At 39.9% G+C, this 26,896-nt stretch overlaps 1 protein-coding gene across 1 annotated transcript; it reads left to right on the top strand.

Moving 5' to 3' along the window:
• The first annotated feature begins 7,596 nt into the window (after positions 1-7,596).
• Positions 7,597-15,198, top strand: ankrd1a (ankyrin repeat domain 1a (cardiac muscle)). Its single transcript, XM_074676179.1, has 9 exons — positions 7,597-7,718; positions 8,721-8,903; positions 10,458-10,586; positions 11,842-11,949; positions 12,115-12,213; positions 12,325-12,423; positions 12,553-12,651; positions 12,959-13,057; positions 14,146-15,198. Exons 1-9 carry the CDS (start codon positions 7,692-7,694, stop codon positions 14,236-14,238), a joined length of 936 nt encoding a protein of 311 aa, XP_074532280.1. The 5' UTR covers positions 7,597-7,691; the 3' UTR covers positions 14,239-15,198.
• Positions 15,199-26,896: the final 11,698 nt, after the last annotated feature.

Genomic DNA, 26,896 nt, shown 5'->3' with positions numbered 1-26,896 from the left:
GTTTTTCTTTCGCTGCACCATGCTATCGTAGCCACTCAGGATAGCTTCTTCCACTTGCTAATCAACATGCTGTGACTGGCTGATGCAACCATGCTTACTCTCCACCCAGAAACATCCCAATACAACCAGAATTTGAACATACAGGCAGAAGAGAGGGTTTGAGGTGGACACAGACACACATAGAGGCTCGTAGAGACGATAAAAGCAGAAATGTTCCAGTAAAGGTTGACATTTATTTTTTTTTAGGAAAATCCTGCAGACTCTACCTTTAAAGAACAACTGCCAGTTCCTCTAGGGTAGAGTTGGCTGCTCTGCAGGGTTTCTCGTATTTCTGTCTTCGTGATTGGTCAGATTGGTCAGACGCTGCAAGCAACACCCTTTTTATGGCAGTCTGCACTGATCAAGAGTAGTAGACTCTAGGTTCATTTACTGAGTTGATATTCAGTCTGGTAGAACCACCATCAGAATTTTCATCCCAAGTAACAAAAACATCTCGGATGTTCATGCTGTGTGACAATTTATGCTAACAAGGCTAACAGGAGGCTAACCAACGCGACTAAATTCATAACTACTACAAAAACCTACACTCACAACAAAATAACCTGACAGAGAGAGTTGGGGGGGAAGCAGTGAACCTTGGCTGACAGTCCTGTATAGGGGAGAGTTTGAGGGGAGGCAGGCTGAGGAGGTGTGCAGCGTGGCTGGAGTGATCTCACAGTTGTTGCAAGGTCAGGCAAAGATGCAGACAGTGCAGACACGGTTTGTCAGGAGCTGTGGTTTTACAATGGTCCAGAGCTGAGTTGTGGTCACAGTCAGGCTTTATGACAAAGGCTGATGAGTCTCTGGTGATTAGCAGGTACCAGCACCTGCCTGCACACACCTTACCTACACCCACCTGGGGGAAAAAAAGTAAAGGAAAAGGGAGAGTGAAGCTGCCACCAAGTAGAGCGGGAGAGGAAGGGCATGACACAAAGTCCCTATAAGAATGAGACAGAGCGCTATCGCTTTTAACATGCTTCATGTCACTTCTTTATCTCATCCCATCACTGCTGTCGTTTTCCGTTCTGTCTGTCTGTTCTGAGGAACGTGGCGGCAGTCTGACAAATCACCTTTAAATTTCATCCCTGTCACAGTTACAGCTCTCTCAGACAGATGAATAGGGGACAGTCAGGGGGCTGCAGGGCCCGTAGGCTCTTGTCAGAAAGCTAACAGTGTAATGAATTACAACCGGATGGTTTGTCTCTGTGAGTGAAGGATTGTCTTCATATGATGACACACTCGTAAACAGTGCTGAGGTGCACTGCGATCGATCTCTTGGATGCAGTGCCCCCTCCAACCCCCTGAATGAGGATACTGGGTGAGGGGGGATTTACGTGCCTAATAATAGAGTAAACTAGATTTATTTCCAGAGAAGGAATTCGGCACGGGTCCTATTTATAATTACTGAATCCCATGATGCATCCCGAGGGGTTTAACACTGAACCAGTCTAAGACTAACACCATGCTGCTGACCAGGCTGCACAGACTCTCGGTACACACACACACCACCATTTAAAGATAGTGTCATCTTCACACTCCCCTTCAGTCGCTGACAAATATGAGCGAGGGATAGAAGGGGTGTGTTTGAGAGGAGGGAGAGGCCACTAAAATAGGCACAAGGGACTTTATTTTGGTGATGGGTACTATTTTTATTTAGTCCCACTCAATGTGCCAAGTGCTCATGCATGCAAAAAACATGATATTGATGCACTTGATGCAGCTGTGAGGCTGTCAGCAGAGAAATCACAGACTTCATCACAGAACAAAAATAAATGAATGAAAAGTTGTCCCTTCTCATGCTGCTCAGGATCAGTGATGGTGCTGGTGGAGAATGGGGGAAACAGGGGACACTTGCAACTTGATACATTTAAAACTGCCATACAGTTTGAACTCAGCCAAGTTTTAATGGTTAAAAAGAAGTTGTCTTATTCTTTATGAGTTGATGAACATTTCAAAAATAACGTTTGCACAGAATTTCTACTCCAGCAGAAGTGCAGTTCAGTCCCTCTTTATTTTAATTCTACACAGGTTTACAGCAATTCATCACCTTGTGAAGTTTTATTTGTAATAGACTTTTCTCAATCATAATGGAACACTACAAGTAACTCAACTTAACACATGGTGAGTAAGACACGAAAAGGACAAAACCAAGTTTCAACCTGCAGATTTAGCTTCAGCAATCCATGCAAAAATACTGGGTATACTTTAATACATAAAAAAAACAATTTATGCAGTAGATGTTGCAGAAGATTGAGATTTGAGTCTCTTTTTACTCAGTTAAATGAGATTAACTGTTTTTTTTTTTTTTTTGCTTAAACTCTGGTGTGGCCTCATAGCTTCAGTGTTATCCTGGTCTGGTGCATTGCCTTTAGTCCATATATCCAGGACACACTTGGAAAAGTCAGTGAGACGCTCAAGTTACCTCATCTGTTACTGGTAGAAAGCTGCTTGCTAACTGTGGCAGTCCATGTTGAAGTGGTGATTATTAGCTGTTGGGCTGCAGGTATTTTTGACACCCCCAGTGATCCCACTGGAGCAGAATCAATGACTGTGTTTCCCCATAGAAAGAGCATGAGGTACAGCACTGGATCTTCATTAGTGACTTAACTTCTGTCTGATGGGATTTCAGAATCAACTGATATTAAGCAGTAACCTCCTGCCATAAGGAAGTGATAAATAAAGAAATAACTCAGCAGTTTGCAAGATATTAAGATTATAATTTTGTCCATTCAGGGGCACAACTCACCTGGCAGACAAATAGGAACACTGTGAGTTAAGTTCCTTTGATAATTAACTTGGAGAGAAACAGTGAACACCCTTGTAAGTCCTCAGGTAATGGGGACTCAAACTAGACTAGACTTGAATTCTTCTTTGGTGACTTAGACTCGTCTTGGACTTGAAAACTGGAACCTTAAGACTTGACTGGGAATCTTGGTTTGCTGACTCAATAGGTGCTTTTCAGCAGCAGGAAACTTCCCCAGGAATGAGACCTTTTGACTGGGACTGTTTCTGTTTATCAGAGTGCCTACAGTGTTTTTATTTTACCCACAGCCCACAATAACGATTGATTGATAACTCATACTAATGAAATGATTGTCTCCTTTGAGCTTGGTAGCATGAATGCATCTCTGTCAAAGGCTATGCTCACACTGCAGTTAAAAGTGACCTGAATCTAATTGTTTCACTCGAACGTGACCCACATTTAATTTGTTTTTGGCAGTCTGAACAACACAAGTCACATCAAATCTGGCATTTTCGAATAAGATTCAGTAAAATTTGTAATATTGTTGTACTGAATCTGATATGTCTCGTATTTTTCTTCAATGTGACTCAGATCTGCACAACCAGGTTGCGTCCAATTCAACTTTGACCTCTTTGACCTCGTTCTGGAGCAGAACCCAAGCTCGGTGACCACAGACATAGAAGAAAGAAGAGATGGAGATGGTAGGGGTGGAGAGGAGCACACAGAGAAAAGCGAAAGTGAAACTAAAGTATGTATTCATGGATTTTGAGGAGAGCTGAGAGATAATCAGGCAGGGATCATACGGGCAGCAAAGCAAGCCCAAATAAGCAACTCCACTTGGGAAAACAAGCCCCCAAAACCCAGAGCTGTTTCCATATCTCAAGTTCTGATGTTGTTAATGTTCAATTGGGCCACTTTAGTAGCATGGGCTGTTCACAACACAGTCTGCAGACAGACCACATGTACAAATGTAATGTTAACAAACAAACAAAAATGTGTTTTGAGCAGCAAATCAGGGTTGAGCATTGATGCATGGCCCTGTTGGCTATGGCTGCCTTTTGTAGCAGCTCTCTCTTTTTTGTCTGTTTCTTGTCACTTTTTTCGTCTCTTTTTCGGAATCTTTGTATTTGGAGAGGATCGTCACTTTGTATGGTTCATTTGTTGGTCATGGACACCAAACCTTTTGTGGCTTCAGCGATATTTTTACTACTTTTTCTCCTTTGTTTGTCTGGAGATCCTAAATGTAACCATGGCCACTTTGTTTACATGTGAACTAAATTGTTAGCAGCCTGTGGCATGTCAATGCTAACTTGTTTAAGGCCTGATGTCTTCCCACAAGGTGAGGAAAAGGAGGTGAGGACAACGTGCTGGTTCTCAGGTGTGAGCTAAGAAGTGAAGACATCAACCTGTCCTTCCATCCATCGTTATTGGGAATGTAAGATCTATCTCCAATAAGATGGATGAGCTAGCCATGCTAACCTAGCAACAGAGGCAATACCAGAGGGCAGAGTATCATCATGCTATTCACAGACATGGCTAACGGAGCTAACATTGCACATACATTGCAATGAAGTTCTTTAGGTATATTTTAGGCTCTTTGAAACTGTATTTGGTATTGAATGATGTCATAAACAATAGAGTCGGGTTCTTCTAGTGTGAAGAGAGAGAGAGAGGGGAAAATGAACTGGCAGATTTACTCAGCTTTGAGTGGATATGATTCACAGACAACAGAGTTACTGATTATATCATGATAGCATGGCACAAAACAAACCTTTTAGATGGACATCTCAAAGCTACTTAACTTTTTTTTTTTTAACTGGTTATAAAAAACTTAATTAGCTTTCCCGTGACTCACAAATGAAAACAAAACCACCAGCAACAAGGTTTTTATTTCAGTGTATTTTTTATGCCTGTCACCACCGCCACAGGGTAGGTGTCAGTGAAGGCTGTGGTGACAGCACACTGGTCACTGTAATGTCCTTGGTCATTATTTCTGGTAGAGTCAGGACAGTGGGTGCAGTTTGACACACCTGGCCTTCCCTGCTTTTTTTTTTTCACTTGAGCGAGACACTGAACTTTTTTTTTTTTTCTGGCACAGCAAACACATCTTCCGCTGGATAGTTAAAGTGGTGTACAGCAAGTCTGAAGGTCTACGTTTAAAACAGTTTCCCCCCTTTGCAGTCTATTTTGGTCCCAAGGTCAGCTGTAAAAATAGCGTCCCGCTATAAATTCACTTTCAGAAGAACTCAAGGGTCAGACAACATGACTGCAAACATCTGAGTGATCCTTTGGTTTTGGTGTGTAAGGATTTCAGGAAGAGCATATACAGACTACTGCCGTTTTGCATTCACTTTACATTTCACCCTGCTGTGATCTTCACTGTGTTATAAGTCATGTTGAACAGAATGCAAAACTTGAATGTGGAGCCGCATATTTCAGGCATCGCAGCCTTGAAGAAGACAAAATCAAGAAGTACACTATGTCCACTCAGCAGCTTTACTTCTCACTTTTTTGGGGTTGCTTTAATGTCAGATCTTTATGCAAAGGGCAGGATAGGTGACATGCAACGTAGAAAATTGTACCAGTGGAGGCATTACCAGTCTGTTCCGTCCCCAGTAGGAATGCAATTCAAGAAAATTGGCTCCAACTCTTCCTCCTCATCTTTCCTCTACTTAAAGCTTCTGTCAATAATTTCCTGCTTGTGTAAATTTTGGCACTCCCTGAGAACAAAGTATAACTTGTCTCCACTGATCTTATTACCTCCGCCAAGGAGGTTATGTTTCTGGGAGAGTTTGTCTGTTTGTTTGTCTTTGAAAAACATAACTCAAAAACAGATCTTGATGAAATTTTCAGGAAATGTTCAAAAAGGGATAAGGAAGGGGTGATTAAAGTTTTTTTTTTTCTTATTGTGAGATAAATGGTCAGATTGCTTTGCAAAAGAATCCAAGACAAGGTCGCCACAATTTCTGACAGATGTAAAAGTGCGATCCAGATCCTGGCAATATTCTGGATACTAAGATCTAGAATATGAAATATGTACTGGGTCATCATAATTTTCAACACTGTCAGGTCACAAATTATTGCACAAACCTGCAACTAACACCAAATTGTAGCAGACAGTCTGCTGAAAGGGAGTATAACATTAAAGTAGGACTAAAGTGTTGGTGACAACCACAATTGGCAGAGGTCTTTGGTGTACTGTCAATTACATGTTCTGACACCTACCCCTTTTCAGAACGATATCAGAGTAGAAAAAAAAAGATAACATAGAAAGTGCCAGTCATGTTGCAGATAATCTGTTTACTTTTTAAGGTCATTAAGAGGCATCTCTGTAAATGTCATTTGGTTTCAATGCCAAATAAAAACTCATCACAGGAGCTTTAAGTATAATAAAATCACTGATACCTGTTTACACTCAGTTTTGTCTTTCTATTGCTTGAATGTGTGTTAGATGATATTGGACCTTTTTTTTTTTTTTTTAAGGGAATCAACTATGTTAACAAAGAGCAGTAAAACACTGTTTCATATTCCCTGTATTTCCCTGTATTTCCAGTGTTTTCAGAGTAGTTACCGTGAGTGGGCTTTAGATGGCCTTATATCTGTGTATGTCTTTAAACCCATATTGCAACACCATCAAACCCCTGTACATATGTTCTTACTGCATTACGCCTGACACCTTCACCGTCTGACATCTGATTTGTCAGCTCCGGCAGCTTGTGACTGTCTCTTCCCGTTAGGTGTTATCACTGTCAGAGCATGTACTTTACGTCGCTCTCAGATGTGAAATATAGCCTACTGTGTGACCACATTTACAAGCAGGGAGAGAAGCACCTGATATGACGTTACCCGCTGCCGTCTGTCACTCAGGAATCCTGCTGACCTTTGACCTTGATCTGTGATTGGCTGCAGTGCTGTGAGAGGTGCAGTAGTTGCAAGTGTGACTATTTATTTCTTACCACCATGAACCTGTCTCCTAACGGTGATATCACTGCATTTCTGTGGCCACATGCCCGGCATGACGGGACACTGCCAAAGATGGTCTATGTCTGAGAAGGTGATTCACCCTGTGGTTACTGAAAATGGTTTAACCAAAACATGCAATCTTAGGTCAGTAAGAATACATTCACAAAAAAAGAAGAAAAAAAGATCACATGGTAATGACGGTGGTGAAATAATTGAACAAGATCCTTACAGAAAACAAAATTCTACAAATCTGTAAATGAATCTGTGCGTACAGTGATGGTTTACACAACTAATCGACAATTTGTTTCCGTGTTGTTTAATTTTTACTTTTGTTGCACTTGCACGGTGGCTCTACAAGTTAAACTAGACACACACGGCACAAGGGTTACACGGCAACTTGAATGTTTATCTTTCTTTGAGAAAAAGTTGTTAAAATACTTTTCAAAATATGTCAGTCTGTCTATTTAGTCATGCTACATTATTCATATCCTTTATTATCCATATTGTTCATATATAGTCAGCTACTCTAAGAGACTTTTAGGGTTTTAATCACTTTGTTTTTGCCGTGTCATGTTATTCAGTATCACACTCACTAAAACATAAAGTCAGTTTGTGAGTCAGAGTGACCCCTCTTACTCCTAATCCGTCTTTGAACAGTGACAAAGTGAAGCCCAAACTGGGCATTGCTTATGGTGGGAGGGGCTGGGTGTGGAGGTGAGGTGGGGGTGATGTTGGTACCAGTGAGCGTGCCAAATGAGCACATGAGGGCAGTAATGTGATCTGACTTGAGTGACAGGGGCGGAGATATAAGAGGCCGATGCTCCAGCTGCAGACAGACAGAGAGACAAACAGAGAGACGCTGAACATCAGAGCAGAGGACCAGTGGACTTTACTCTACCTCCAGATACCTTCGGTGCTTTACACCTACACTACACCAAGAAGAAGAATGGGACTGCACAGTGTTGAGGAACTGGTAAGATCTGCTGAGAGAGACACATATGGGACAATGAGGGGTTAGATGGTTTTACAGTACATGACAAGTTAAATAAATGTTTCTGTCTTGAATGAACGAGCGTAAAGCAAACAGGATGTGTGACGGTATTTGACTTTCTCTTTGTTTTAACAGTGAAGGAATTAGTTGAAACCACAAATCTTCTCTTCATGGTGTTCTCAACAACAAGATTAGAAAATAAGACCTGGCAATGACTTTGCTGAAAAATGATGATGCTTTGATGAAGTTGTTCCAGACTTATTCTCCTCATGATCCAGTTTTTGAAACACAAGTACTGTTTTTCGTACCTTTGAAAACAAATACTGCTCGACTCCTTTCTTACATGGAAGACATGACTTTAGTTTCTTAAATTTCAATGGTTTTCTGAGGTGTTTAACTTGTACAGACTCCTTTGTCCCATATCCTTTAAAACTAATGCGCTAAGAAGAGGAGGCTGCCAAATATCAGCTTTGGTGCAGGTAGATGTAAGAGCCTAATGTTCCACAATCAATACTCATTACTGCCTTTTACTTTGTCTAACCATTGTGGGACTCTCTTCCAAAGTGGTTAAAGTTTGGTCACATGATGCAGTTTGAATGGCGACATGAACCATTCAGTAACATTTAAACAGAGAGTGAGGGGCTGAGCAGCGTGTGTTTTATTGTGTTGGAGCTGTGCTGTGTTTACATTCCTCTGAAAGCATTAGTGTTTGGCCGAGCAGCAGCCAAGAGAACCTGCAACAGTATGAAACCAAAGATCTCCTGCTGAGCTCACGTTAAGATCTAACTGTGGGAATCTGTTGACAGTTTGACCTTCTTCCTCAATGTTTTTTATTTTTTTTATCTTTATTGGCTTCCAATATCTTCTGAATGTGTATTGTAACTAAAATTCATTGATATTTCCTCTTAATGATACCAAGAAGTTTGCTTCCTTACAAAAACAGATATATATAATTTGATGTCTCGTGCTTTCTCTAACCCCCAGGTGTCCGGTAAGAGGGCAGAGGGCAAAGAGGCAGAAGACTTCCAAGGGGGCGCCTACGAGGCAGCAGTCAATCAAGAGAAACAGGATGACCGCAAGTCCCACAGAGAGCATGTGGGTGGGGGTCTGTCAGAGGAGAGTGACAGCGGCAGCGAACAGGAGGAAGTTAGCGTGGCTGCGCTCAATGTGAGAACAACAAAAAAAAACTCATCAGGACACACATAAAGAGAAAATTCACTTTTTAAAGGAACAGTCACACTGAAGCAATACAGTTAGAATCACTAACTAACTACTCTAACTGCTTTCTTTTAAGAATATTATTTATCATAGTGTAAGAAAATCAGATGAAGTCTTTTTTTATTGCTAGCTTATAACACTGGACATGGGACGATGTCAAGAATTGTTCAGCTCATTCAAATTATTCACAGATTCTCATGTTCACTGCAAAAACCGATATGTTTATGAAGTGTTGATGTCTAATTTGTCTTATCAGACTAGTTTGAGCCACATTCAACTGACATGTCCAGAAAATTGTCTCAGTTCAAGCTATCAAAGGACAAAAATGACCCCTGAAATCACCCCCCCAAAAAAAGAAAAAGAAAAAGAAAAAGAAAAAATCTGCCAATAAGGAAAGAAACAATAACTCACCAAGTTTCTTCAAACTAGAAAAATGTTTTGATACAAGAAACAAAACAAGTCAGTCTTGAAATATGACATATTTCTGGTCTTTTCAGATCAATGTGGTCCATATTAAGTCCTATAAGACAATGAACTTCATTTGTTTTTTCCATTAAATCTAGGCTTAGTTTCAGTGAAATCAACATGTGGTTTGATTACAACCCTGCAATTATCTGGACAGACACAGAGAGAATTCAATACATTTTACAACTGATGACTTCAACTTTAGTAAAATAATCAACACTCAATTATTTTCATTATTTTTTTATCTTACCTTTTAAAGCTACATCTTATCTTGTACTCTGTCAGTATATTTACCAAAAAGCACTATATTATCTGGATTTAACTGCTTGAGTCCCGTGATCATAATCAAGCTTCTCATCAGTGTGGAAATGTTCTCTTTTTTAAAAGTTCAGAGCATTTTAATCTCACAGCCTCTTTCTGTGGATTTTTTAAATTATTATTTATTTATTTATTTTATCTCAGGAGAAGGGATGAATGAAAGGTAAACAAATACAAATGTCACATTTAAGTACTATTTGCATGCTCAAGTTGAGCCATCATGGGTTTCAGGACAGGAAAAAAAACAGTTATGGTAAAATATTTTTCAGACAAGCTCAGAGCTTCCCTCAGCGGCCTCCTCTTAAAACACAAGTAAAAGGTTCATTGATCATCAAACTGTTCTTCAAAGGTAATATTTGTATATGGTCGAGTGGAGATGCCAATTATGAGTTTGTCTCCTGGTCCATGCTGCCTCCTAGTGGCCTTTTGAGAGAAAAAAATATCTTCATAACTACAGAGCTGGCTGAAACAGATTTAAACCTTACAGTTAATCATTTAACATCAAAGCCAAAGCATTAAAGCTTCACCATTAACAAAATGCAGCAAAAAAAAAAAATAGTTATACTGTGGATTAACATGCATGATATAAAAAACAATATTATTTCTCAGCTGATTCTGTTTGCCTTTTCAGGAGGAGCAGAAACTTCTCTTCTCAGCGTGTTTCCACTCTTACTGTTGTTTCTCTGTGCTGAAGCCGTCTATCTTGTTGCTCCCTGTCAGATGGACAAAAGCGGACGTCTGAAGCTAGAGACAGTTGATGACTTGTTCAACATCCTGCAGCTGAAGAAGAGGAGGAGGGAGAGGAGGGTCCCTGTCCACAAGAAACACCAGCCACAGCCTGAGATTGTGGTGAGATTATGTTGCTTTTTATCATTTGATAGAAAAGTACATCCTGTTGCTGTGGGAATATACTGATAGACCAATACAAAAACTGACAAGATGAGAAAAAGGCTAAGATCCTTAGCTAGCTAGTGGGAATGAATATGCCACCACTGTCATTTTCCTGGCTTAGTCACCTTGAGGCTCTCATAACAAAAAAGTCATGTGGAAGGAAAACATTTTCCCCCTGATCCCTAGTGAAGGTCCCAACCCCTACTTCGGAAAAGGTGATTTAATTAACATGTTAAAAAAAATTAGAGAGGAAAGAAACATAATTTATAAATCCCAAATGTCTTTTTCCCCATAATGATGCTGTTTTATTTTGTAGTTCTGAGGAAAAATAAGATTTTCAGTGCTCAGCAGAGCCCTCATGTGGCCACCTGTAGAAAACTGAGAAACAAAAAAAAATATCTTTTTATCAAACACAAGCAACTGTTGCAAGAAAAATTCTCATTGAAGTGCACCTGAAGAGACAATTTGCAATAAAAAAGAAAACAAAACAATAATAACAAAATCAAACACCACCACCAACAACAAAATACCTTGTTTTTGTATTACTTAAATGCACGTAATCACATGTTTATTTTCTCCTTTAAGTCCATGTAATAATTTCAATGTGAAGTGGCATGAGCCGTGTTCACTGGGAAGTTCAGAAAAATGCAAAATTTTAAGATATTAAAAGACACCCCCCCCCCCCCCCCCCCCCCCCCTGCAAAAAAAAAAATATATATATATTGCTCAACAAATATTTCAACTAGGGTACGAAAAGTCTAATTATCAATGTCTGGAAATAGGAATCTTGTTTTTTTACAAGATACTAGATAAGCCAACTTTTTGTTGATCCAGATTGGCAGTTATGTTTTCAAGGTCAATTCCTTATATAAGATTTTTTTCTTGACTTGTGAATGTAGCTCATACTAAGTCTAATAATTAGACTTTTTTTCACTAAAATAGAACAGAAATACTTTCTTAGATTTCATATTTACAGTGGTGATATCAACAAACATAACTGAGGGAAATAAATCAGACCTTGTTTCTGGTTTTGCTGTCAAACTCTGCATAAATAAACATCAAAACAGCAGCATTTTGTAGAAACACAGAACTGGACACAGTACATTTGTCATAAAATTTAAAACAACTCCAGCTACTCTGCTCCTTCTCCTCCACCTGTGGTTTATCATGTGCTGTGGATCATTTGCTTTTTTTTTCTATATTTACCTTCCAGCCAGAGTATGTGGATGAGCAGCTTTTTCTGACAGCAGCCATGGAGAACAAACTGCCTATTGTGGAAAAGTACCTGACTGATGGAGGAAACCCAAACGCAGCAGACCACGTGAGTGTCACACTGCACGGCTTGCTTCTGGAAAATTTTCATGGTCGCATTAAAGAATGTTCAAGGGCGTGAAATCCAAAACATCTCTCAAAACTTGAGCTGGGTCTATAGATAAGTAAAAAGCAAGAAAAACAGATTCATTTAAATTATTCTCCTGTAATCTAGTTCCAGAGAACGGCTCTGCACAAAGCTTCGTTCAAAGGACACGTGGACATCATGAAACAACTTCTGGAGGCTGGAGCAGCTGTTGAGAAAAAAGACAAGGTGATTGATGATTGTTTGTATTTCTGATTCAAAAACACAAACAACCAAATAAACAAATGAACACACCAATGTAAAGCTTGAATATGTCTAACAGCAGGGTTTGTGTTTCAGCTGGATGCCACTGCAGTGCACTGGGCCTGCAGAGGAGGCAGCCTGCCTGCCCTGCAGCTCCTCCTCGACCAGGGAGCCAAGCTCACCCTCAGAGACAAGGTGAGACACACACTAGATGTATTGGAGGGGGGTTACTTTGAGTCACCTGTCACTTCACGGAGCCCAAGGCAGATGTTGTGTTTTTCTTTTTCACATCAGTCAAAAATCAAACTGCTTTTTTCCCCTCAGCTGAACAGCACTCCTCTCCATGTGGCCGTGAGGACGGGTCACAGCGAGTGTGCTGAACATCTCATCCACTGTGGAGCAGATGTCAACGCTAAAGACAGAGTAAGCTTAAAGAGCCACAACCACCTCATACAATGGTGCAATATCTGCACACAAAACAATGTGTAAATTAAGAAAAGAGTCGTTTGGGTCCAAGTAGTTGCAACAGAGCTCAGCTGGCCTTTATCCAGTTTGAAGGAGCTGTCAGCCTTTTTTGTTTTGATCATAAATTTCAAGTATGATTAAAACATTTCTCTGATAATTGTCAAACCCTCACATATGCTGTTGATTACACAGTGAGAAAAACACTAATTGATCCCACTTGCCAAATGGAAATGAACTTATTGCTGAGTTTTTTAATTTCCTGTAGGATGGAGACACACCCATGCACGATGCTGTGAGAATTAACAGGTTCAAGATGATCAAGCTGCTCATGATGTATGGGGCCAGCCTCAACACCAAGAACTGTGTAAGTACAACAACAAAAAAAATGAGAGTATTCACAAAAAAATACAAGTTAAAGACTTTAAATTAGTCTAAAGCATGAATTAAACCGCTTCATTAGACCCTTGAAAACAGGTTCTTTAGATCATCTATGCTCATTCCTCCCATTATCAATAGCCAGATGTAGAATAGAATAGAATAGAATAGAATAGAATAGAATAGAATAGAATAGAATAGAACTTTATTGTCATTGTAACAAGTACAACAAAATTGAAGTCACAGCAGCAATCAAGAAAACAAAAGTAAGAAAGTGTATAGAAAGTGCAAAAAGGTCCATAAGAAAGTAGGTGATGACAGCTTGTCCATCATTGTCCAGTTCAGCCAGCCTCCACCTCCACAGGGTCCAGGACTGAGCTTCTTCAGTCATGCTCCATCTCTGTCTCCTGGATCCTGTCTGCTCACAGCAGGTGAAGCTCTTCCAACATGGCATTGGTGTCTGATGTTAGCTCCATTAGCCATGTCTGTGAATAGCATGATGCTACTCTGTCTTCTGGTATTCCCTCTGTTGCTGGGTTAGCACGGCTAGCTTGTCCATCTTATTACAGATAGATCTTACGTTCCCAATAATGAAGGATGGAAGGACAGGTCCATGTTGTCACTTCTTAGCTCACACCTGAGAACCAGCATGTTGGCCTCACTTCCTTCTCCTCACCTTGTGGGAAGACATCAGGCCTTACACCTGTTAGCATTGACATGCTACAGGCTGCTAACAGCTGAGTTCACATGTAAACAATGCAGCCATGGTTACATGTAGGATCTCCAGACAAACACAGGAGAAAAAGTAGCAAAAATATCAGTGAAGCCACAAAAAGTTTGGTGTCCATGACCAACAAATGAGCCATACAAAGTACTGATTCACTCCAAATACAAAGATTATGAAAAAGAGAAGAAGAAATTACAAGAAACGGACAAAGAAGAGAGAGCTGCTGCAAAAGGCAGCCGTAGCCAACAGGGCGGCGCCTAGCAATCAACCATATCTATCAGAATGCTACAATAGTAGTTAAAACCTTGTTAAAACCTTGCACCCTTTTTGTGTTTATTTCTCTCTTGCAGGATGGAAAAACACCAATGGAAACGCTGTATTCCTGGCAAAATGGAGCCAAGAGCCTCCTGTGCAACTTCAACCAGGAGAAACTAGAACAGTGAAAACGACACATTCCAGTCAGACGCAGAAATTCAACGCAAGATCCAGACCTTTTATCAGCAGGTTTTCACCTCTCTATTTGAAGTGAAGCAAAGCAGCACTTTCCATTCTTAGATTTCTATTATTACCTGGTTTTATGAACGTGCTGACTGACAGCTAATGATGCCTCAGGAAGTCACCTACACATAACTGAATCCAAACCTGGCTTTAACAGAGCTTTTTTGGTGCTGAAAAGCATCTTAGCAGAGCGAACACTAGTCATTATCTCATTTGTTCAGGGATTTGAGCTGGCACCTCTCCAGGCTTTCATCTTAAGCCTTTGTGCATGGTGTCGCTTTCTCATGTGAAATGCTAATTACAGACTGTGGCTCTTTTGTGTGGAGAGTGACGTGGAAGGAGCACTCTATCAACAATGTGAAATCTGATCAGGATGGTATTATTGATGTGATTGATTGATCGCCTAATGTTGCTGGACAATGTCTCGGCTGGGGGCATGAGGATGTGCATTTCTTTTTCTTAACTGTAAGCTGAGTTGAAGTCAGCAATACTACATCTAGAGGATGATATATTTATTGATTCACAAAAACTGTTAGAAATCAGTTTACTGTGTTTAATGCATTTATTTCTTTAGTATATACTTAATATTTGAGTGACTGTGTAGAGTTATGCCACAGCTGATTTAAGGAGTTATTTTTAAATTATTTTTAACATTTATACTTTTTGACTTTTTCACTTTGGTAACTGGGAATTACTGTTTCAGGTTTCCCGGATTTACTTCACATCTTTCACGTTTCCACACAGCACCATTGTTACAATCGATTCCAGTCGAAAAACTGAAGTTATTTATTTATTTATTTTTTCATTACCTATTTATTCCTCAGCTCAGCTCAGCAAGTTAGAAAATAGAAAAGGAGCTAACTCTCTTTTTGCTTGTAGCTGGTGTGTTTTGCTGTTTTCCTAAAAATCAGGCGAGTGTACAGTTCAAAAAGTTTTTCGGGTCTGTTGCGTTTCAGATTTGAGACAGGAAGACGTAAGTTTTTGGATCACTTGAAGAAGAATCTCTCAACTTTTGTTTTGAATCTTTATGCTGTTATCTACTGATTTATAATTATTTACATTTTGTGTCTGTGGAAAAAATCCAGACTTTCAAAAAGTTGTACAATTAGATCTTGACTGCTGCGCTGCTCTGTGTACAGTCTTCTTTTATTCTACTTTGAAGAATGAATCATTCAATTCTAATAGAATGTGAATATAAATATCTACATATTTTTTACTCAATTGATTATCCTTAAACCTAAACAAGAAAATAAGTATTTGTTCAAATGTTTCCACAAAGTATCTGTCTACACCAGATTGGCTGATTTTTTCTACTGAAGCTTCATTTGAGCACTCTGTGCTCACCTATTCAAGTGTGAGAGAGAATGAGATGAACAGTCAGTTGGTTTTGAGGATGTTAAAGAAGTGTTTGTGTTGGTTAAACAGATCCTGATTTAAAGATGGTGATATTAAATGTATTTCTTAATGTTTAAGACAAATGTAAATGTTGCCCCATATTTATGTATTGATTTAATAAAGATGATTTTGACTTTGCGGTGTCTTCATTGTGGTTCAACAAAGACAAAAGCCGCGTTTCCACTGAGCAGACCAGTTCGGTTTGTCTCGGTACAGCGTGCGTTTTGTAGTTTTTCCACTGACTTATCCCGGGACGGATCCCCAAATAACCAAGACAAGCCGTCCCACTTTTTGGGACCCTTTCGTATGAGTGCCAGAGTGAACTGATCTGCTCTCGGAAGGTGGAGCTACAACACTGCTGACCATTGATTGTTCAAAAGAATCGTCGCTTACCCTGACAGCGGCTGTATTTCTCCTGGCCGCACACAGACTTCTCTGAAACAAGGCTTGATAGCACTTTGTATCAAAGAGCAACATGCCAATCACAGAGAGGACGAAATGCTGCATGACTTCCATCTATGCTCGCATGTTGTGGGTCAGGACACGCAGAGCATAGCGTCTCCTTGCAGCGCGCATTCGCCTTAGAAGCGGTGTTATTAAGCCTGCTTTGAAGGAGCTGCTCTTGAAACTGAAAATGATTTTGCAGCTCTAATGAGAGCATAAACACACGTGTTTACCTCCATTTCCGGGTCTGTATTCTGTGTGCCGCCCTTTGTCAGTTCTGTCCAATGAGAGCACTGATCGTCACACACGTGGATGTGTTTACAGAATATAGTCCACTTGCAAAAAGTACAATCTGAATACGAACCGCACCAAATGAAAAAAAAAAAAAAAAAGTCCGCTTTTGGTCCGGACCAAACAAGTGGACTGAAGGACTTTTCTGGTCTGAATACAGCCTTAATTGCTAGCACTAACCGAGGGGAAACATTCTGCTTAGAAAATGAAGCCTATGCAGAAGCGCTAAATGCTGCAATTGAAGGCTGCAATCAGAACAACCTAGTGCTGATCCTTTCAATGATGCAGTAATTTGTGTAAAGCAGTCCAAACCATGTGAAAAGTGTATAAAGCAAAATACATTTCAAAACTTTGACATTTTGGTTTACAGAGAAAGGTCCCAAAAAGAAAAGTACCGAGTGTGCAGCAGTTCTCTGGGACAGAATACCTTGTTGATGCCAGATCAGCCAATGTGCTTATATTGCCTAAACTAAACTTTGTGCTTTAACTTCAGTTTCTTTATAATTGTAATAGTGCCAGCCTGTATGATCTTCCTGTACCTGAACAACACTTTACTATTGCATCACACTCCGTGGCTCAGATATTTCAGTGACAGGTTATTGGTGTGGTGAAAGAACCCAGAAGAGCTCCAGGGTGTAGCTAAGACATGTGAGATAAGTTTTCACCACTTCTCAGCTTTCTCTCTCTTCCCAGTACTTTTCCATGACACTATCACATGTTTTTCAAATATCTGAACTTCAGCTTAGCATCCAGCTTCCAGGGAAAATGTTGCTGTGACTTGTCTGTAAGCTGATTGACACAGGCTTCAGGCAAGGAGACCATGCCCACTGCATTCTATTAGTGTTTGGACAGTATGTAGGCCCCTTCATCTGGTTTAAACATCCTTCTAGGCTCCCTTCCTGATCCCTAATGCCTCCCTTATCCTAAACCAGTCTATGAATATATGCATTTAGCTATTTGCCAGTCCCATGATTTAATTTCATTTTATTATTATTATTATTCATTATTATTATTATTATTATTATTATTATTATTATTATTATTATTTTTATTATTATTATTCATTATTATTATTATTATCCTTATTATTATTCATTATTATTATTATTCATTATAATTATAGTTATTATTATCATAAGTTTGGTCAAGATTCATGTTTGATTGCCTGTTTGTAAGGAATAATGTAAGGGTAAATAATATACAAAGGATAAATAGAAAATCATCGCTGGTTAAGTGTGAGTGAAGAGTTTGGTTTATCAGAGACTAATCCAGTGTTGTTTATCTGGGCCCTCCAAACTGACTCTCTTTACAGCCACATGCTACATATCAGTTTTTAATTACAACAGCTTGAATATTTTGAAGGTCCTTTTCATTGTATCCCAAATTTTACCTGCTGTAACTTAATGATACCATTCTCTGTAAAGCCTAAATAATTTTCTGCTGGTATTCTTTTTTTAAAGATGTAAACAACAGCATCAGCACCTGTGTCAGGTCCTCTTCACTGTAAATCTCCAGGTTCATCCATTCCTGCATCCCGCCAACAGCTCATGTTGTGTTCCTGTTTGCGGTTGCTTCATGTCCTCTGTTCTCCCTATGGTCATCCACTCTTTGACTCATCTCTTTATGCGCTTCAACATTCTAGCAATCTGCTCGTGGCCTTTTTTTTTTTTTTTTTTTAAGTTTGCGTTTTAGGTCGGCCAAAATGCTTTTTCCGTGTAAACGCAAAGCTGAAACGCAAAAAAAAAAAAAAAAAAACTTTTGTGATTCACTGTAAAAGCCCATAATATCCTCTAAACTGCCGAGTTAGAAAAAAATTCACCCCACGTACAGTGTGTGCCAATAGTTAAATTAGCAACTCAGACGGGGGATGTTCTTTGCACCAGGCTGTAAATAGGTTAAAAGTCCCATATTATGCTCCTTTCTGCAGTTTGATATGGATCATTGATGTCTTCATGAAATGGTACTTACATGTTTTCGTCCAAAAAGCCAATAAATCAGAAACAGCAGCATTGTTTCCAGGCTCTCATAGCCCCTCTGTTCAGAATGGTCAGATTTAGTGGGCGTGGCCTTCATATGTGAATGAGCCACCGCTTACCATTACGAAGCTTGTTTACTGTAACATTACCGGCTAAAACAACAGGCTAACCGCAGCTTAGGGTTGCCAACTTTGAGGCAGAGAGATACGGGACGGGGGGATGTTTCTCGTAATGGGACTTGGTCACACAAGCACGGCCATGGCAGGCAGCCAGACACACAATGCATGGTGCACAGAGAGAAAAAATATATGCATCTTGCCTTTGCCTCTGCGGCCGGGACAAACAACGTCCCGTACGGGACGCGCCTCTTTTGGCTCAAATACGGGACGTCTCGGCTAATACTGGACAGTTGGCAACCCTACCGCAGCTAAAGTTAGCATCCTGAAGCTAACACAGAGACAGGGGGACACTGAAGAAAAGCTCTTACATTTGCTCCACAGCACACAGCATTTAAAATACTCACATTTCCAGGGTCCAAGGTTTGTTGGTGGATGGTTGGTAATGTGCCTGGATTCAGGACGAGTCTATTCACTAGCCCTCTGTTGTACTGTCCAAAGTTGAAAAAGCAATTGGCCGTGAAGTGACTTGCACACACATACTCAGTTTTACTGAGTGTAGCTGGCACATTTCCTTGATAAATGAACTCTAGCCACTTAGACTTGTCTTCTTCTGAGATGGGAAGCTTGTACAGGGAACTATGTGGCTGTTTACAGCCAAAAACAGAGCAGCGATAGCAGTGATGGCTGCTGGAGCAGCAGCGGGGAGGGGATTGGGCGGGGAGGGGGTGCAGGTGTATTTGCTCTGGTGGACCAATCAGGTCAGACTAGTTCCTGATGGTAAAAAAAGGGAATCGCTGATGTCGGCAAATCCCCCAAATCCAAACAGCTCGTTTTAGGTCAGGATTTTACATTCACAAGCACTACTAAATACAGGTTTTGTCTGCTTTGTCTCATACTCTTATACCAGAGGTTGCCGCTTTTGATGAATATTTAGGCCAATCATTCATTTCATCTGCCAATGAGCACAAACTGCAGCTGACGGCTAATGTGTAAGTGTTGTGGGAATATTCAAAATATTCTTAACTATCAAAAAACAGTCGATCATCTACAAGCAACATATGCAGCACAATTGTTTCTCAAGGCAGTAGAAGTTGAGCTTGATAATTCTACTAATTTAATGCTTTTCAAAGTAGAGCTGGTAATTTTTGTCCTGTATTGGTGAATGAAGTGTCTTAAAAGTGCCTTCCAAATTTTCTTTGAATTAGATGCCATAGACCACACACATATTTTTGTGTTGTGTTTATATTTTCAGGCTTTGGTTGATATTTCTTGGTGTGTTGTGTTTTTGTCTCAGTTGTTCTCAGGTGTCTGTAGTCTAAGCAGCTGGTTTTTCATGGAAATTAGGATGTTTTGTAATAAGATTAAACCCTTGTAAAGGGTATTTTGGAGGAAATTCTAAAGTAAAGAATAAAGATCCAGGAAACTTATTTGTAGTTAATCTAAAGTCTTTTCAAAGAGAGCACTGAGGTATTTCATTCAAAGTGCAGCCATGACGTATGTTGTTTACAATGGAAATGGCTACCCTGGAACTTGTACAGATAACATCTACTGTTTGGTCTCCCTCCCCAAAACTGACACTCCCTAACAAGACTATCAAGGCCAACAGGTATCCTTGGAATCAACAAGTCTGTAAATCCCCTCACTGATAATTTGGTAGTAGTTACCAGTATTGGCTTTCCTCTTTTTTATTTTTTTGTTTCTTAACGAAGAGAAGAGTCATGAACAAAAATGAACAAAGGTGGCCTGAATGGGGTAAAACTGTTAATGCCAGGAAGTTTCCAGCTACAGCATGAGGTCAAACTACAGATATTGGATAAAAATAAGCCTCAATTTATTTGCAGTTATTAGCATCCAGTGGCGGCTGCTGGTCAGTCAAGGAGGGGAAGCTCATTTTTCCAACATCATAAATGTATTTATTTATTTGGATGCAAATTCTACCCTCTGTTCCTTTTCAAGAAAACGATCAGCGACCCTGTCGTACCAACCGGGTGTTTTTTCCAGGGATTTTGCCAGTGTTCTCTCAATGGCCAGCAGAGCTAGACTGCTTTAATGGCCTTGGCCCACTGTGTTGCGGGCATAAGTCTTGAGCTCCTCTCTACACCTGCAGGCTGTAAGTGTGAGTGACAGGGGGAGAAGCTCCGCGGCTGTAGCTGCTTATTGGTGAAAAGAGAGAGAATCTTTAAACACAATGCTCGTCATTTTTAAGGAAGGTAAACTTGCTGAGGATCGATAAAGCCTCCGGATCAGTCCAACACAAACTGTAAAACTGAGAAGATGCTCCGGTGGAAGGTTCTCCTTCGAGATCGCTGACTGGCTCATTTCACTGTCAATCAAAAAGGGATTCGGCTTCAGACAGATCGTCCAATCATCATGCAGAAGCCCAGCGTCCAGGCCAGCCCACTGCTTCATAGACCCCCAGAGACGCTGAGCGTCTGATGGGCAGGACAAAGCCCAGCGTTTATCCAATTACCGTCCAGTTTCCACAGTGGAACAACCCACTCTACACTTCCCCGCTGAAGTCAGTTGACGCTGAGCTTCCGACTGTGTTAAAGCGCTGAGACGCTGCAGGGATGAATGAGAAGGAGGTCGAGACAGTCACCTGTGATAGGTAGCTGATTCTGAACAAAAGATGAAGGAATTCTAGCGAATATTTTGTCAATGAAATGTACACACAGCAGTACATATCACCACTTTTATTTAGGGATATTTTAGGGGAAGCTGAGCTTCTCTTGCAGTCTTAGAGCAATCGCCACTGTTAGCATGCCATCACACAAAAACAACATAAAATTATTCCAAAACCACACCATACATGAACATGAACAAAAAAAAACCTTACAGATTTAAGTTCAAAACTGAGATTTTAATCCTAACACCAATTTGTTTCATCTGAGCTCAGTTTTGGTATTTAAAAAAAACAAACCAAAAAAAAACATTCAATGGTCCCCTTTTAACGAAAATGTCTGTTGCCTTGTTGCAAAAGTCATCCTTTTGCAATCCTTTTGCATCCTTCCTTGCGCTTTTATATCTGCCAGACAATTGTACGAGTCCCTAAGATCTGAGTCCCATGCGAGCAGCAAGTCATTTGGTCTAAGTCTCAAGCAAGTCTCGAGTTTCTCTGTTGTGGGCAAGTCGAGTCAAGTCAAGTCACAAAGGTTGTCAATTCAAGTCGAGTCAATAGTTATATTTCAGGGTTGTATCTTGAAGAGAGAAACCTTATCTTCCTCAAGTAAATTTTAAAAAAATACCATGCAGATCAGTCTGCAACTCTGCATGGATTAAACCATATATTTTAATATTATAATGGAGAGGTATAATTATATTAATGTCATGTATGATCAGGCACAAATTTAGTTGTCTATAGTGCCTGGCCACGTGCATTTGTTTTTCTAGCATAGGGTCTTTTATCCGTGTTCCAAAAGAATAAAAGAGTGGACTTAATGCAACTTGCAAGAGGAAAAACTTATTGAAGGCTAAATGAGAAGGGATAAAGGTTTTGCATGGGAGTCATTTACTCTGCTGACAAGTCACGAGTGGATGTATGTTGTGAAGAGTGATAAAGTGTTGGAAGAGGGGGGCTTGCTACCATGAGTGAATATTATTTATGCAGTCACAGAGGCTACAGTAGCCCATATCACAATTCCGACAGTGACAAAAACACACACACACACACACACACACACACACACACACACACACACACACACACACACACGCGCACGCACACACACACACACACACACACACACACACACACACACTTACACACTTCTAATGGTGTTAGCTTGGTTACACTTCCTTGGCTTCAAGTGCAGTCTTTAAATGGCAAATAAAGTTTGACGATGTTCCCTCTTTTTCATTTATTTTAGCGTTGCATGTCTTGCATTGTGCTTTCCTCCTTTTTCCATTTGAGTGGAAGTTTTTAAACGCAAATTGCACTACTTTAGGAACAGCAGAACGGGCTACAGACTTAGGGGCAGTCGCCATTATTAGCTGACAAACGCATTGTGTTGTGTGTGCCCATCGACTGCTTGCGTGCTTGTAATCTCGGCACTCCCCTGTCTCCAGTCACTCCATCAATTAATCAATCAATCAATCGATAAAAGTGTGAACCTATAGCGTGGCGAACATGCTACGAGTTGTCAGACTCAGCTTGTCTCAAGTCGAGTTGGGTCTGAATCTAGTCTCAAGTTTTTTACCCTCAAGTCTGAGTCGAGTTGCAAGTCATCAAATTTGCGACTCAAGTCCGACTCAAGTCAAGTCCTTGTGACTCCAGTCTTATTGTCTGATATCCGCGGTTTCTTCCAAACAGCAAAAGGAAATATGTTACACACAAATACTCTGTCTACTAGCCTAGCTATGGAAAATCAGAGTGTATATTAAAAGTGTCTAAAAATATCATATTGGAGACTAAGGTGCGGCTCGACTGCTCACTACTGCACTTCACGCCTTGCCCTTGTATTTGAACATGAACTATGCAAATTCAGCAATTTTCACCATAAAATCATTGATATTATTGGACTCAAAGAGAAAATCTCTTTAGAAAGTCAACAAGGTTGAAGGAACTTTGTCTCTTCAAAACAAAGTTCTTTGTTGTTGTTGATATTATCTGCTCTTCCTTGTTCCTGTTGCTCCATATCCAGAAGTCCCACCCCTGATCAGCCTGAAATGCTCCACCAGCTGACTCTGCAGTATTTGAGGTAGTTCTTCCCACATCCACGTTGTTTCACTAAAGGTTCCATCTGCTCTGTTTGATATCTAACCTGACTTTAAATCTACTCTTTATGGATTATCTTGCCCGTTGACTGCAGCAGCCCTGTGAATCTAACCTGTTTGGCAAGTAGATGATGTATTTATTATTCCAAGATCTTCTGTGTTACTAAATCATTTTCTTGTTGCTGTCTTACTTAATCACACAAACTGTAATGACTACAACCATTGATTGACTGCATTATAGCAAATACCATTATTTTTCCTGGACTCATTGCTCAAAGATTAGTCCTCTGGGCTTTACTTTTTAAATTTCAGGATGCAAAGCAATCATGGTGAGCAGAAATGTAGTCTTCATGTCCAGAAAATTAAGTTTTGGGTGAAAAAAAATCTAATTTCTTAACTTGAATACATCACACTGCTCTTTCAAGAAGACAGACATGCTCAATGAATTGGACCAACCAGCTGCTTAACCTTAGACCTAGTGCTTAAAGATGCTTTAAATCTTAGAGAGAAGCAAATATTTTCAGTAGAAGGATTTGAAAGGGAGAACTTATAGTTTGTGGACAACATGATCAGACAGGGTTAGACAGGTGTTATAAAAACCTGTTAAAACAAGTTACAATTGACTGTGCTTTCAACCAACTGCTACAGGGACATCATAAACTGACAGAGTTCAGTAGGGCAACTGGATATTCATGACTTTCTCATTATTCCTTTCTGATTCTCTTAAAAACTAGATTAAGTATCTTCCTTTTCGGGGCTTCTACTCCAGGATCTCTGGTCTCTGACTCTGATTTGCCAATGCCAACACTATTCTGCTCTAGTTCTGTGCTCAAGCTTTCAGTCCCATGTCATCTTGAGCATCCACCTGTAGCAGGCACGTTATGTGCATGTTAGTGTGCGTGAGAAAATCTGGCTGTGTTGCCCAAGGATAATCCTTAAATTAGAAAAAAAATAGATTAAGCTTGTTCCACACACACACACACACACACACACACACACACACACACACACACACACACTCTCACACACACACACACACACACACACACACACACACACACACACACACTCTCACACACACACACACACACACACACACACACACACACACACACACACACACACACACCTCCTCTTTTCTCTTTCACCATATATTAATGTTCCCCTTTATGTATAAAACAGTTATTTAGTACGTTATTTTGGTGTGAAATCAAAAATAAAGCTGTGAAATTAAAATAAAGAGCTGTCATAACTGCTCCATTTTTATCCTACTTTTTTTTTTTTTTTTTAATTTAACCTTTATTTAAACAGGAAGGTCCCATTGAGATGAAGAACCTCTTTTTCAAGGGCGTCCTGGCCAAGAGGCAGCAAAGTTACACAGTAAAAGTATGGCGATTTACAATTAAAAATTAATATTGTGAAAAACAGGTACAATTTGAGGAGGCTGTCTCAAGTGCTCTTAGTCTGGATTTAAATGCATTTATAGAAACGAGATCAGTTAATTTTCAGTCTTTTTGCAACATGTTCCATGCAGAAGATGCAGAGTATATAAATGCCCTTTTACCCTGTTCTGTGTGGGCAAATGGAACTGAAAGCAACAAGTGGTCATTAGAGCGCAAACCATAGGAATCAACACGTCTCCAAGTGATCAGATTGCAAATCTAGGAAGGCAGTAGTCCAAGGATAGCCTTATAAATGAAAATGTACCAATGTCCCAGCCTCCAGGTGGACAAAGAAGGCCATCCCACTCGAGAATATAGTTCACAATGATGGGTCAAAGGTCTACAGTTGGTAATGAACCTCAGAGAGGAATGAGGCATGATACACAGCTGTCGAAGACATTGATCTGAGGCAGTCATATATTAATTAAAATGGAAAGCAAGGTCCCTATCAACAGTTGGACAGGTCAGTCACAGGGAGCCATTTTCATTGCTGTTTATCTTTCCATCTTGTCATGATTACATAACACTTGTTTAATCAGCTACTATGTCTCCCATGTTCTTTTTAGTTTCTACACTCAGATGAATACAGCCCACTTTCAACAAAACCAACACCAGCACCCTCCTCACCAACCCCTCAACAGAACCTGCTCAGTGTCCTCAGGCCATCAGGTAACATGCACTACTTTTACTTTCCATTAGCATCTAAGAAATCTATGAGGTGTTGGACAATGTTAAGGTACGTTATGATTCTTTTACATTCTTTATGAATATGGGTCGCAACAATTCAGCTGGTTACAATGCAAGGTATTTACTTTCTGTATGGTATTTTGACTTAGTGCTCCATGTGACCCCTTTTTAACTTTGAGCACCTGCCCCTCCTAAGTCTTTGCACGTCCCTGACCTGTAGGTTCTGAATAGGTAGATTTCATTCCTGCACCCACCCATAATCAATACTGTTTCACACTAACTACCTTATTAAGTATTTATTCCAGTCTGTTATGAAATGAAATGAATGAAATGAAATGAAATGAAAAATACTTTATTTATCCCAAAGGGAAATTCAAATTCAAATTAATTTATATATAATTTGAAGCTCTTGCCTATAGTAGATGTTAACCTGTGTGATTGCTGGGTCTTTGTGAATGATAAAAAAATACAGTCTCATCTTGTAAAGCATCTTGGCATAACATATGTTGTGAATTGGCTTTTTTATAAGGGGCATAAGATATGTCATCACGTCTTCATTTCGGCATGTAAAGTTATTCTGCAGAGTGATGAGACTCATAGTCAAGATGCTAAAGACAATGTAATCTGCTAAAACAAAATATTGTCGTTTGTTATCTTTTTAAGGTGTAAACAAAGTTGTAAAGCTTGATGTTCATACTGAACAGTTAAAGGTTTTCAAACCGATAACCGGAAGTTAGGAGTGAGGATGACATCATCTCCGAGTTGGGCTTTCCAGTTGCCAAGCCAAAAAAAACTTGCCACAACAGCAGTATTTTTGTATATAAACATCAAAAAATACTATATATACAACTGATTTATTGCAAAAAACACTAGTCATACATTCTAAGATAAAAATAATCTAATAAGAGCTTAATTACTGTTTACCCCTGAACTCGGAAATTCCGATCTCGAGGGGCGTTCCGGCTGGGAACTCGGAGATTCCAACTTCCAAGTACAAATGGAACACAACAACACCAATGCCTGCCTGTAGTTCTGCCCCAGACACTTGCAGAGGTCTGGCCAATCAGTGGGAAAGGGGTTTGAGGAGCGAGAGCTTTAAAGAGACAGCAGCAGATACAAAGAGTTTCAGACAGAGGCTTTGGGTTTTCTAAAACACCAGTGTGAGAAAAAAAATGTTAAAAGAGTGAGAGTATACAGCCCTAAAAATAAGTACAATATTTCCTCTTAAGCAAAATACTTATTTTGTTAATGAAAAGGGATTGAAAATCACATCAGCTGCTGCATCCACCATCAGGGATTTAGTAGTTGTTGAACCTCATTCCTTTGAATCTGCCATCAGTTGTTTTATTGAAGACATGCTTTGTTTTCTTGCATTCTAAACTCTGGGTGACATATCTGACTGCTCATGAAGGAATGAAAGACAACATAGTTACCTTGAAGGACAACCCTCTTTTGTCCTACTTTGTAGGACAGAGCTTTATAAAGATTTCTTGAGTGTCATTTTTTTATCATGTAGCTGGCAGCAGAAATGTTGCG

The sequence above is a fragment of the Halichoeres trimaculatus genome, unplaced genomic scaffold (assembly GCF_033239565.1).
Source record: "Halichoeres trimaculatus isolate MK-OKI-2021-1 unplaced genomic scaffold, fHalTri1.1 fHalTri1_scaffold_8, whole genome shotgun sequence".
Classification (NCBI taxonomy): Eukaryota; Metazoa; Chordata; class Actinopteri; order Labriformes; family Labridae; genus Halichoeres; species Halichoeres trimaculatus.
Note: the sequence above shows the minus strand (reverse complement) of the source record. Positions and strands in the feature narration are given on the sequence as shown.

Bases quoted from the DNA above. Each gene is read 5' to 3' on its own strand.
- ankrd1a (XM_074676179.1), top strand. From the start codon at position 7,692: ATGGGACTGCACAGTGTTGAGGAACTG. The intron at 7,719-8,720 runs GTAAGATCTGCT...TCTAACCCCCAG, and splicing joins TGCACAGTGTTGAGGAACTG to GTGTCCGGTAAGAGGGCAGA. The intron at 10,587-11,841 runs GTGAGATTATGT...TTTACCTTCCAG, and splicing joins AGCCACAGCCTGAGATTGTG to CCAGAGTATGTGGATGAGCA.